Genomic DNA, 13,689 nt, shown 5'->3' with positions numbered 1-13,689 from the left:
ACTGCCTGCAGAGCCCTGGGCAAGGTAGTAATCTGGGCCTTCTAACCAATACACTATATCTTTTCTTTATTTTAGAGAGAGGAAGGAAGCGAGAGAGAAACATCAATTTGTCGTTCCACTTATGTATGCACTCATTGGTTGAGTCTTGTATGTGCCCTGACTGGGGATTGAACCCACAACCTTAGTATATATATTGGGACAATGCTCTAGTCTAACCAACGGAGCTACCCAGTCAGGACATCAATCCACTGTTTCAAAGGAAAGGCCAGCGGGGAGGGAGCTGTCTCAAAGTTGCTATCACATCCCACACAGCAAATAAAGGCCTCACATAACTGAACCCATCCTCCTAAGAAGGCAGTTCTGTGACTGTTAGTGTGCCAGGTGTGTCCCTTGGGCATTCTCTCTCTCTTCTTTCCTCTCTCTCTCTCTCTCTCTCTCTCTCACACATACACACACACACACACACACACACACACACACACACACACCCAGTGTCACCTCTGACTACATACAGTACTCTAGTACTCTGCCAGAAAGGAAGTTCAGGGAGAAAGAAAATGTCCCCATCTCATCCCATTTACAGCAATGTCTTAGTGCCCCCTGCAGACTGGTCCTGGAGCAGCTGCCTGACTCCTTAAAATACAAACCCACTTGACTAATGGCTCTCTGATGCTCGGTCTCCACTGAGGTCAGGAGGGGAAATGCACTCACAGTGCAAAGATATTTGGCAGGACAGATTTCCTACAGGTGTTATAAAGAACGACTCAATTAAGACCTACTGTTCTGTCTCCACTGAGGTCCAAAAAAGAAATGAACTTATATTGCAGGTGGAGGAATTACCTATAGCCTTCAGAAAACCACTCAGGAGGGTATAATTTACTGTGTTGATTACATTATCAAGGGACTGGTATCAAATTTCTTTCCTGGATGACACCTCTGCAAAATAGATCTGGAAGTCAGACAGTGAGCACTACTTGGACCTTACTCTTCAGAGTGGAGCAGCCCACTGGGATTGGGTCCCTTTCTTGCCTGGAGGTATAGGACCTTCCTTTGACCTGTGCTGCGTGTTTGCCTGCAGGGGACTGCTGGTTTCTTGCAGCTATTGCTTGTCTGACCCTGAATGAGCACCTGCTTTTCCGAGTCATACCCCATGACCAGAGTTTCACCGAAAACTATGCAGGGATCTTCCACTTCCAGGTGAGGCAACGGGAGTGGCCGGCTGCCCTTTAGTTACTGCTAGTCTCTTGGCCTTGACTTCCCAGCGGCTCCGGAAAGGTTTCTCACATCCTCCCAGGGGGGTGGGCAGTGACCCCTTAAGGCCCCAAGCCTCTGAGGAAACAGTTGTTTATTTTGGCTACCCACACTCCCCACACCACCTTCTTCTATGCCCCAGAAAAGCAGGAATACATCCTGTTTGCTGGCCAGCGGGTCTATTTTTGGCTCTACAGTTGGTTGGTTGGTTGCTATATTATTACCCCTAGCCCTTCTCAAGTAGGTCCCTGAGATATTAGCACTGGGAATCCATAGGGACCTTTAGGTTGTAAAGAAAACCCTGTCCACAACTGTGGCTTCTGTATACTTGTTTCCATTTGAGGAAGGTCTATACCACATCTACCACTCAACTCTTCTAGGCTGTGGAAGAAAAGTCTAGTTAATCTGGGGACAAGTTTCTGGTTTGTCCCAGAAATGAGTCTTAGTTCCAGAATCAATTCAACCATTGGACATTTTCTGGATCCAACTTGTCTTGCTATAGAGCCAAGTTCTGGTGCTGGTCCAGAACTGAGAGAGTTCCAAATGTAGGGATCTAGCAGATAGCAGGGTTCTGTGGCATCTGTGTGTCTCCAGCCCCAAGGCTCCGAGTGTCTGGGGACTGACCAAATCATTAGTTGATGTACCTGCTGATCCTGTACCTCAGGGCTGAAGGCCTCAGAAAGGTCTTCTCTTCAGCTTCGTGGTCAGCATCCTGCTGCCATTCAAGCATGGGCAAGGTAGCCAGGCCCTGAATTCTGTTTCTCCCCTGTGCTATCAAGTGGCTGGCTTCTCTCTGATATTTAAGGGGTCTGATATCTAAAGGGACATAAATTCAAAGGCCAGACAGATTTTTGCCCTCTTGTCAATAAGAGGGGTGGGGGAATGCCATTAGAAAATTAAACTACATTTGGATTTCTCCAGTTAAAACATTTGTTCAAAAAAGAACAACATCCAGAATTACAAATGTTGGACAATTTTCCAGCTTCGGTCAGAGTAGATTCTGGGCACTTTCTCTCATGTCCATCCTTCATCTTCAGCAGCAATTTCTACCTTGTTTGTCAAAAGGAAATACATAAATCAATACGTCACCTTCACCCAGACCAGTCATTCTCAACCCTGGTTGCATATTAGAATCAGCTGAGATACCTAAAGACACTGATAGCTAGGCCCTCCCCAGACTTACTGAGCTAGAGAATGAAAATGCCAAGTCCTCGGATATTCAGAGAGCAACTACTGTCCTCAATACTGGGCTAGGTTCTGTGTAAGAGACAAAATGGTTTCTAACTCACTCCCTGCCCTCAAGGAGCTCACAGTTCACTCAGGGAAAGATTTGCACGCTCCAAACCCAGAATAGTATGAACATCAAGCTCAGAGCTGAGGAAATGGGAATCAAAGACACCTCTAAGGAATGTTGGGTAGGGAAACCCAGTGGTAATCTGAGTATGTGACTCTGTGCTTGATGCTTCTGTGCAGTTCTGGCGATATGGAGACTGGGTGGATGTGGTTATTGATGACTGCCTGCCAACTTACAACAATCAACTGGTTTTCACCAAATCCAACCACCGCAATGAATTCTGGAGCGCTCTGCTGGAGAAGGCTTATGCTAAGTAAGGCAATACTTTCGAATGCGCGGCAAGTCCAGAAATAAGAAGGTGGGGCTGCAAAATCCAGCCAAGGTCTCACTCATGAGAGGAGGCATGTGTCTGTGCATGTGTACACATTGTGTGTGTGTTCACCTGTGACCCAAAGTCAGAGACGATCAAGTCCAGGCAGAAAGAGCTGTGTAGGAAATCTTTAGCTTTAGCTTCTCAGAGTGAGCTCTTTAACTCTGTCTTTGCAGTGGCGTTACAAGTCCTGGATTCAATCATTATATTTCTGGAGCTCAGATCCCAGGGTCTTGCTTGGCTCAACCTGATGAGGTCGCAGTATTATTAATAAACCATATTATCTCTCAGCTTAGAAGTCCTACTCCATTGCTTCTTGGCCTTTTGGCTAAAATCAAGTGTAGAAGCCCCAATCTAGCTATTGTTGGCTTTAATGAAGCCCTGCCTCAGGGTTCAGGGTATAATGGAAAGAAAACTATCGGGAAGTGGGAATGGCTAGTTTCTGGTTTCAGTACTCTGATTCTCTATAGCCTTGGGTGACTCACTTAGCCTCTGGAGTTCAGTTTCTTCTTTGTAGAGAAAAGAAATCAGAGTACCTATCCATTAGCTCATAGAGTTGTTGAAGAACTGACAAGAGGACATGACAGGACCCAAGAGTAAAGTTCTTTTCCACCCCAAACTTTACAGGTTAATTCTACCAAATGTGTAAAGGAAAGATAAAATGAATTTTACACTAACTCTTTCAGAACATGGATTTTGTAGCACACATATAACACCAAATTTGTCCTATTTATTTCATTATATCAAAACCAGATAAAACATTATAAAGAATAAAAATCATCAATTTTTCTTATAAATTTAAACAAATAATTTTAAGACAGTATTAGAAAATGAAATCCAATATGTAAAATTCATAATATACAATGACTAGATAGGATTTATACCAAGAAGCAGTTTGTTTTAACATTTGAACATCAATTCTATTTAGCATATTAATAAAATAAAAGAGAAAAACTATATGATTATATCAATATATGCTGAAACAGCATTTCACAAACATCAGCACAAATTCATTAAACTAAACAAAAAAAGAACAGAAAAGAAATCCTAAAATTAATGTAAGGCATTTATGAAAAACCCACACCTAAAACCAAACTTTATGATAAAATATGAATACCACCTGCTTAAAATTCGGGAATAATACAAGTTTATATACTCTCACTACTTCTATTCAGTACTGCGCTGGAAGCCCTAGTCATTAATAATGCAAGAAGAATAAATTAAAGACATACAGATTAGTGAGGAAGATTTAATCTGCCTAAAATCACAGATGCTTCGCCAAGGAATTTACCAAAAAAAAAAAATCTAGATTAAGATGTGAATGTAGCAGTCATCTGATACAAGTTTTATAATCACAGATAAATTTTATTTATATACATAATAAATACTTGAAACTAAAATTTTAAAGCAGTTTTTATAACATTAAAACAGGAAATACATAGATATAAAATATTGCTTTGGTAAACTTTTTTCTTTTTTTTCTTTTTCAATTACAGTTGGCATACATTATTGTATTAATTTTAGGCATCCTCCCTAGTAATTAGACATTACATAACTTACCAGGTGATCATCCCTATAAATCTCACACCTACCTAACAGCATAGCTATTAGAATATTATTGAGTATATTTCTTATGCTGTATTTTACATCCCTATGACTATTCTATAACAACAATTTGTGCTTCTTAATACCTTCACCTTTATCACCCATCCCCTCAACCCTCCGCCCATCTGTCAACCATCAAAATGTTCTCTGTATCTATGTATCTGGTTCTGTTCCGCTTATTTATTTTGTTTTTTAGATTCAATTGTTGATGGATATATATTTATTGCTATTTTGTTGTTTATATATTTGAATTTTCTTTCTTCTTCTCCTCCCCCCCCTCCTCCTCTCCCTCCCTGCTTCCTCCTCCTCCTCCTCCTCCTCCTCCTCTTCTTCTTCAAAGATCCTTTAACATTTTGTATAATACTGTTTTGGTAGACATGAACTCTTAGCTTTTTCTTATCTGGGAAAGTCATTATCTGTCTTTTGATTCTAAAGGATAGTTTTGCTGAGTAGAGTAATCTTGATTGTAGGTTTTTGCTTTTCATCACTTTAAATATTTCTTTCCAATCCCTCTGGCTTGGAAAGTTTCTGTTGAGAAATCAGCTGACAGTCTTATGGGAGCTCCATTGTAGGTAACTAAATGCTTTTCTCTTGTTGCTTTTAAGGTTCTCTTTTTATCTTTAATCTTTTGCATTTTAATTATGATATGTCTTATTGTGGACCATTTTGGGTTCATCTTGTTGGGATTCTTTGAACTTCCTGGGCTGGTATGTCTGTTTTCTTTACCAAGTTAAGGAACTTTTCTGTCATTATTTTTCACATGGGTTTTTAATTTTTTGCTCTCTCTTAATGATGCAAATGTTGATATGCTTAAAGTTGTCCCAGAGGCTCCTTACACTTCCCTCATTTTTTAAAATTCTTTTTCCTTTTTAATGAACTGATTAGGCACTTTCTGCTTCCTTATCTTACAAATCACTGATTTTATATTCCACTTCATTTACTCCACTTTTGATTCCTTGTAATGTATTCTTTAAATTTTTTAAATTATTTTTATTTGTTTTTCTTTTTGAGAAAGAGGAAGGGTGAGAGGAAGAGAGAGAAAGAGCATCAACTCATTGCTCTACTTAGTTGTGCATCCATTGATTGCTTCTCCTATGTGCCCTGACCAGGGCTTGAACCAGTGACCTCAGGGTTGAATCAGCAACCCTAGGCTCAAGCCAAGCAACCTCAGTGCTCTGGGATAACACTCTATTCCCTGTGCCACCAGCCAGGGCTCTATTCCTTTTTATTATTATTAGTCAATTGATTTTAGAGAGAGAAGGGGGGTGATAAAGAGACATCAATTTGTTGTTCTACTTATTTATACATTCGTTGGTTGATTCTTATATGTGCCCTAACCAGAGATAGAACTGCAAACTTTGTATATCCGGACAATGCTCTAACCTACTGAGCTACCCAGCCAGGGCCTATAATGTATTCTTTTTTTTTTGAGGGGATATTTTATTGCTTAATATTCATTTTAAAATATCCCCTCATTTTTTTAAAATTATTTTTCTTATTTATTTATTTTAGAGAAGAGAGATAGAGAGAGAAAAGGGGGGGAGGAACAGAAAGCATCAATTCCCATATGTGCCTTGACTGGGCAAGCCCAGGGTTTTGAACTGGCGACCTCAGCGTTCCAGGTCAATGCTTGATTCACTGCGCCACCACAGGTCAGGCCTGTAATGTATTCTTCATTGCAGTTAATGTGTTCTTCATTTCTGACTGGTTCTTTTTTATGTTTTCTACTTTTGCTTTTATGTTTCCTATCTTTTTTTTTTTTTAGTTTCTCACTAAGTTCATCTACCCTTCCCCTAAAATCATTAAGCATCCTTATAATCAGTGTTTTGAACTGATTGGTAGATTGCTTGTCTCCATTTTGTTTAGTCTTTTTCTAGAATTTTGTTCTGTTCTTTCATACAGGCTATGTTTCTTTGTCCCCTCATTTTGGCAGCCTCCCTGTTTTTGTTTCTATGTATTAGGTAGTGGTGCTACATCTCCTGGCCTTCGTAGTGTGGCCTTATGTAGTAGGTGTTCTGTAGGGTCCAGTGGCACAGCCCCCCCAGTTACCCAAGTTGGTCACTCAAAGTTCTTCCTCCATGTGGGTTGTGTATACCCTCCTCTTGTAGTTGAACCTTGATTACTATTGACACGTCAATGGCGAGGTGGGGCATTTACCCCCAGGCCAATCAGCTGCAAGAGTAGCTGTGGCCACTGTGGAGGATCAGCTATGCAGAGGCCCACTCCACAGATCAAGACTTACTTCAGTGGAGCTCTGGTGCCTGATGAGTTTGCCTCTTGAGTGTGCTATTTGCAGAGGTGGTTGGGTGGTGATGCTTCAACGTGGACTGAAGCTGTCCACTGGGTGTGCAGGCCAAGGTCATCTGCTGTCTGTGTTCTGCCCCAGGCCACCTGGCATGAGCTACAAAGTGATCTGAAGATGGCTGCTACTTGTGCTAGGCTTGGAGGTGTTCAAGTGAAGCCAATCTATGAACCAAGGCTGGCTGCTAGTGCAGGGCCTTAGGCCACTTAGCAAAAGGTATGGGGCACACATAGGCTAGATGGTGCTTTTTTGAGAGATTTTAGGGAAATACAAAAGATGAGCCAACACAGATCATTTGTATTGAAAAGCCACGGGAAACCACTTGGGTGGCCCAAAAGTTGGGTGAGGCAGGAACTCAGGGAGTCACCAGGGCAGGAAAAACAGTGTGAAACAGGTTGATAGGGTCTCAGAAATAGAGCTTGCTGACTCTGTGTGGGGAGGGCTCATCAATGGAACAATGGCCTCTGCTAGCACTTCTGTCTGGGAGAAAGCTGCCACTCCAGCTCTCGTCCTGATGCCAGACAATTTATTTCCTCTCCTTATGTCTCTGGTGCCTTTCAACCTGCTGCTTTCCCTTCCCTCTCCCCCCACACACTGGAGCTCAGAGGGAGTGAATCCAAGTAAGTCTGTGTGTAGGCCCTTTAAGAGAAACTGCCTGGGACTCCATCTCACTCAACCACAACTCCTGCTAGTTTTTACAGCTACAAGCTATGTGGACTTCTCTACCTGGCACTGGAACCCTGGGCTGAGGGACCTGGTGTGTGGCTGGGACCCCTTGCTCCTCACAGGGCACTTCCACAACCAAGATATCCCTTCTGACTCTTATCTGCAACACATGAGTGTGGGACCATCTCATTCCACATCTCTACCCCTCCTATTGTATTGATGGGGCCTCTTCTTGAATTCTCTAATTGTAGGACTTTCATTCAACCAGATTTCAGGTAGTTATGAATGATAATTGTTCTGTAGTTTAGTAGTAATTTTGGTGTGCTTGTGGGGGGAGGCGAGTACTCTGTTTACCTACACTACCATCTTGTCTGAAAGCCCCTGAGAGTAAAGTTCTGGTGGCATTGACCCTTGGCTCATGTTTCCTGGAACGCTATGACCTCAGATTGGTCTTCATCATCTCTCGAAGGCTCCATGGTTCCTATGAAGCTCTGAAAGGTGGGAACACAACAGAAGCCATGGAGGACTTCACAGGAGGGGTGACAGAGTTTTTTGAGATCAAGGATGCTCCCAGAGACATGCACAAGATCATGAAGAAGGCCATCGAAAGAGGCTCCCTCATGGGCTGCTCCATTGATGTAAGTTTGGGAGGTGGGGTGCAGGGCAGGGAGCAGCCGAATATCAGAAAGCCTTACCCAAAGACCAGCCGCATAGGGTCCACTTCTGGGACAGGGTGAATGTTTTGTTTTAGGAAGCAGGAACTGGCACTCAACTTTGAAAATTGGGAATTTCTCAAAGTAGGAGAGTTTTTGGGGATTTTCAACAAAGAGGTAGGACAAGGACACATCAAGCCCTGGGATATTGGGATGAGGTCCAGAGGCCTATGCCAACATGAGCTTCTGTGGCTGAAACTGCTAAGTCCCAGCATGACCCCATTAAGCAGGCCATATACTTGACTATGGTTCTGGGCCCACTGGTTCCCTAAGAAAGCCTCTCAGTCACTGAGCTTTGTTCACATCTCTCACTTGGGGCATGGGCTTTGTGCTGTAACCTAGAAGCTTAGCCCGCACAACCCCTCTCAGTGCAACAAAAGGTTTGAACTGAGACCAGAGCCAAGGGTAAGGAGATGGCTGACTGGCCAGGCCTCCTGAGTTTCAGGAGACATACCTGCCCTGGGGTCTGCTTTCCATTGCTGAGGAAGGGGTCCAAGTTGAACTACTGTTCCTTCCTTTCCAAATATTCCCCCATGGATTGGAAAGCTTGGGAAGATCAGCAGGCATAAAACACCCGGAGATGAACATTTTCTTCCTGTATCACTTTTCTCCACCTTTTCTCCATTCATGCTGTTTATCTCTTCCTTTTCCGTTGTCTGTGTCCTCCCTTCCTTTGGCCTCCTTCCCTTTTTATCACCCTCCTATGTTTGTTCTCTCTCCTTCTCCCGCACTATCCTTTGGGCCCCAGGATGGCACAAACATGACCTATGGAACCTCTCCTTCTGGGCTGAAAATGGGGGAGTTGATTGCACGGATGGTGAGGAACATGGATAACTCGCTGCTCAGGGACTCAGACCTCATCCCTACAGGCTCAGATGACAGACCAACACGGGTGTGTACACCTCCAATTGTCAGGAATGACCACGCCCCCAACCTGCAGAGCCGGCCCTGTTGGTGTCACACTCTCCTCAGAGAGAGCGCCTGACACACAGACCCCCACCGGGGGCCTGCCAAGGGTCTGAGTTGGAATAATTTGCCTGCTCCAAGGCTCCTGAGGGTGGGAGAGACAGCATTTGGAGAGAATCTCCATGGTACCTCCTTCTCCATGGTCCAGACACTTTCTCTGATAATGAATTAACGGAAAGACATACAAGAGAGACTTTATTTATTTTAAAATGTTTCTCTTCTAATTCATTCATTTACTCATTCAACACATATTTACCAAGCTCCTACTAGGGGCCAAGTATTCTTCTAGCAAACAAAGAAAATTCTCTCCTCTTTGTTCACTATCCTAGTGGACAAAGCAAAGTCTCTCCCCCCTCATAGAGTTTATATTCTAGTACTTTCAGAAATAGTACATGTTTTCCTTCCAACACCTTGACTTTGGAGTTCTGGTCTTTGAAAATGTGAGAGAATAAATTTCTGTTATTGTTAAAAAAAAACAAAAAGAAATGGTACATGTTCATTGAGGAATACTGAGTCATATATTGTAGTAAAGCAGAAGAAAAAATAACCTCTTTCGCCATCAAAAGGTAATAACTCTTAATTAACATTTAGTATATATCCTCCCAAGATTTTTCTTTTTTTTTTTTTTTTTTCTTTTCATTTTTCTGAAGCTGGAAACAGGGAGAGACAGTCAGACAGACTCCCGCATGCGCCCGACCGGGATCCACCCGGCACGCCCACCAGGGGCGAAGCTCTGCCCACCAGAGGGCGATGCTCTGCCCATCCTGGGCGTCGCCATGTTGCGACCAGAGCCACTCTAGCGCCTGGGGCAGAGGCCACAGAGCCATCCCCAGCGCCCGGGCCATCTTTGCTCCTATGGAGCCTTGGCTGCGGGAGGGGACGAGAGAGACAGAGAGGAAAGCGTGGCGGAGGGGTGGAGAAGCAAATGGGCGCTTCTCCTGTGTGCCCTGGCCAGGAATCGAACCCGGGTCCTCCGCACGCTAGGCCAACGCTCTACCGCTGAGCCAACCGGCCAGGGCCCAAGATTTTTCTTATGCATACATTTAATCTAAATTTTATTTATTTATTTATTTATTTATTTATTTATTTATTTATTTATTTATTTATTTAGTGAGAGGCAGGGAGACAGAGAGACAGACTCCTGCATGTGCCCCAATGGGGATCCACCTGGCAAGCCCCATACCAGGTAATGCTCTGCCCATCTGGAGCCACTGCTCCATGGCTCAGCAACTGAGCTATTTTAGTGCCTGAGGCGAGGCCATAATGCCAGGGGTCAACTTACTTGAATGAGCCATGGCAGCTGCAGGAAGGGAGGAGAGAGAGAGAGAAAGAAAAGGAGGAGGGGGAGAGTTGGAGAAGCAGAAGGTCTCTTCTCCTGTGTGCCTTGACTGGGACTCGAACCCAGGACTTCCACACACTGGGTTGATGCTCTACCACTGAGCCAACCCAGCCAAAGCTCATTTTATTTTTTAATGTCATATTTTTTGTACCTCTTTGCAACATGCTTTTTTTCCCCCCAGTTAGCTTTATATTCTTAGTGGGTCAATAAGAATTACATCCTTCTGGCCCTGGCTGGTTGGCTCAGTGGTAGAGCGTCGGCCTGGCGTGCGGAAATCCCAGGTTCGATTCCAGGCCAGGGCACACAGGAGAGGCACCCATCTGCTTCTCCACCCCTCCCCCTCTCCTTCCTCTCTGTCTCTCTCTTCCCCTCCCGCAGCCAAAGCTCCATTGGAGCAAAAGATGGCCTGGGCGCTGAGGATGGCTCCATGGCCTCTGCCCCAGGCACTAGAGTGACTCTGGTTGCAACAGAGCAACACCCCAGATGAACAGAGCATCGCCCCCTGGTGGGCGTGCCGGGTGGATCCCAGTTGGGTGCATGCAGGAGTCTGTCTGACTGCCTCCCCGTTTCCAGCTTCAGAAAAATAAAAAAATAAAAAGAATTACATTCTTCAAGTGTCTTCTATTATATTTAAGAGTCTTCTGATGGCCAGAGGAACACTTTCTGGGTGTGGAGGAGTCCTCATCCTCGCAGAACCCAGAAAGTGAACTTTGTCTGAGGCGGCAGAACTTTTGCTTCCCAGCCCCTGACAGGCTGTCTGGTTTTTGCTCCACAGACCATTGTTCCCGTTCAGTATGAGACAAGAATGGCCTGTGGGCTAGTCAAAGGGCATGCCTACTCTGTCACTGGGCTGGAGGAGGTAAGCCTGCAGGGCTGGGGGGGATGGGACTTGAGGATTTACTTGGGTTAAGCTCCTGAAGTAAGGATTTAGCTTTCTGTGTCCCTTTGTAGCTATGGAGCTTGCCTCCAATCAGGGGATCCACTCAAGGCTCAGGCCAAAGGCCGGAAGGGATCATAAGGACTCACAAGAGTGGATCTTACCAGCAGATGGTGCTTAGTTTATCTTTGTTTTTAGTGCTAAAGATAGCCACTTCCCTCAACATTTCCAAGGAATAAACAGACATCACTTTAATTTTATGAAGTTCGTTTCATAGGTTCTCATTGCTTCTTGTTCTTCCATGGCCAAAAAGTTACAATGCTTTGCTCCAAGAACATCTGGTTTTACTGGGCCACATCAGAGATAGGAACCTTGTTGGACCTGTTGTACATATTTGGTCAGGTTGTACCACATACACAGGGATGGACAGAGAAGGGCAGTTATCTGGAGCCGCACACACAACAGACTAGAGGATAGGGCATCTTTTTCTTTTCTTTCTTCTTTTTTTTAAGTAAGAGGAGGAGAGATAGAGAGACAAACTCCTGCATGCATCCCAACCAGGATGCACCAGGCAACCCCTGTCTGGGGCCAATGCTTAGACCAACCGAGCTATCCTCAGCACCCAGGGCTGACGCTCAAACCAATCAAGCCACTGACTGCAAGAGGGGAAAAGAGAAAGAAAGGGGAGAAGGAGGGAAAGAAAATCAAATGTTCACTTTTCATGTGTGCCCTGACTGGGGATCAAACCCAGGAAATCCACATGCTGGGCCAATGCTCTATCCACTGAGCCAACTGGCCAGGGTAGGTACCTTTTTCTGATTGGTTCATCTAGAGGGGACATTCACCTGTAGTTTCTCAGCCAGCAGAGACATTTTTTTCTAAATCACACAAGGATACCTAATGTGCTAGTAGGGCCCTATAGTATATGCCCTGCTTCCTCCCCCAAGACTCATAAGAGCTGGATGTTCACTGGGGAAATACTTCTGAGAAGATAGTGAGGTGATGGCCAAGCCCTGCTCCCAGAGGACTCTGTCCTAAGGTCTGACCCTTCATCCTACCATTCCACAGGGAGCTCTGGTTAGTCTCCTTGACCAGGACCAGGCAGGATAGCCCCTGTATGGGATTCTCTCCCCATCCCCATCGCAGCCCTCAGGGCAAGACAGAAGACCCCCTTTCCAGAAAGGCACCAGGTCGTGAGAGCTTTTTCTCTTTTTCCCAAGACCCTGTTCAAGGGTGAGAAGGTGAAGCTGGTGCGGCTGCGGAACCCCTGGGGCCAGGTGGAGTGGAACGGCTCCTGGAGTGATGGGTAGGTGAGGAGACTCTATAAGCAGGGACAGTAAGGTGTGGGGCAAGGTTGCCTGAAGGCAGAGGCAGTAGAACTAGGCTGTCTGGTCTGGGACCTCGGTGCCCCAGCAGTTGTCTACTCCACTGCCTGGGGTTACCCACAGGAACCCTCACTATGTTCTCCAGCCTTAGAGCTTGGTACCCAGCCTTAACCCTTCCTGCCAAAGCCTCCACTGCAGGTACCGCTGACAAGTGGCTCTCAGCACCTGGCCACTCAAGGGGAGGCTCCCCTTCCCACGGCATCTCTCCTTCTGGTCTCCTGACTCCATTTCCCCTCCAGCATTCCCTGACTACTCCATCCCTTACCTTTCCAGGGTCAGCCCAGTTTAGTTTCATTCTCCGTATCATGCCTGAAACACAAATGTGCTTCATTTCCTCTCTCTTCAGGATAGAGAGTGTGTGAAATTGCCCAGCCTTTAGAAACACGACCTGAGCTGTTTCCTGGGCTGGAAGGGGAAAAGAAATGTTTATGTGCCTGGTGTTTCAGACAGTTACTTATTAGATGATGGGCACTGTTCTACAAGTTTTGCAAACATTATTTCACGTATCGCTCATCACAGCCCTGTGGGTAGGTCATATACAATCATTCTCTTTTTGCAGCTGAGAACAGAAGCTGAGAGAGGTTAAATGACTTATCCATGGTTCCACAGCTGGCACTGGTATTATTAAATTGGAACCTCAGTTTATTTATCTCCAAAGTTCAACTACTAACCTTTAAAGCAGTGGTTCTCAAAGTGTACGCCAGGGCGCACTGGTGCACCCTAGAAGATTTCCAGGTGCGCCCTATAGTATTCCAGAGAAATATGTGCCTGTTGGGGAACAAAAAACCAACAGGATTTTTGAAGTTTAGATTTTAGGGTACAGAGGTGTGGGGAATTGGCTGTAAGCTGATAGTCTGCCCAACCCCCACCTCACTTGCCTGATTAGGTTGCAAAAGGCTCTTAAGCTGTGGTGCTGGATTG

General features: G+C 44.9%; 1 protein-coding gene across 2 annotated transcripts in view; it reads left to right on the top strand.

Annotated features, from left to right (window-relative positions):
- CAPN3 (calpain 3) overlaps positions 1-13,689 on the top strand; it is a 67,016-nt gene that overhangs the window by 38,615 nt on the left and 14,712 nt on the right. Inside the window, exons 3-8 of one of the 2 annotated variants that reach the window (XM_066276951.1) lie at positions 1,079-1,197; positions 2,725-2,858; positions 7,958-8,126; positions 8,950-9,093; positions 11,282-11,365; positions 12,604-12,689. In XM_066276951.1, coding sequence (XP_066133048.1) covers positions 1,079-1,197; positions 2,725-2,858; positions 7,958-8,126; positions 8,950-9,093; positions 11,282-11,365; positions 12,604-12,689 — 736 coding nt within the window. The remainder of the gene's footprint in view (positions 1-1,078; positions 1,198-2,724; positions 2,859-7,957; positions 8,127-8,949; positions 9,094-11,281; positions 11,366-12,603; positions 12,690-13,689) is intronic. The other variant, XM_066276952.1, reaches the window with a different exon arrangement.

Source organism: Saccopteryx bilineata, chromosome 4 (genome assembly GCF_036850765.1).
Source record: "Saccopteryx bilineata isolate mSacBil1 chromosome 4, mSacBil1_pri_phased_curated, whole genome shotgun sequence".
Classification (NCBI taxonomy): domain Eukaryota; kingdom Metazoa; phylum Chordata; class Mammalia; order Chiroptera; family Emballonuridae; genus Saccopteryx; species Saccopteryx bilineata.
This window is presented reverse-complemented; position numbering and strand designations above follow the sequence as displayed.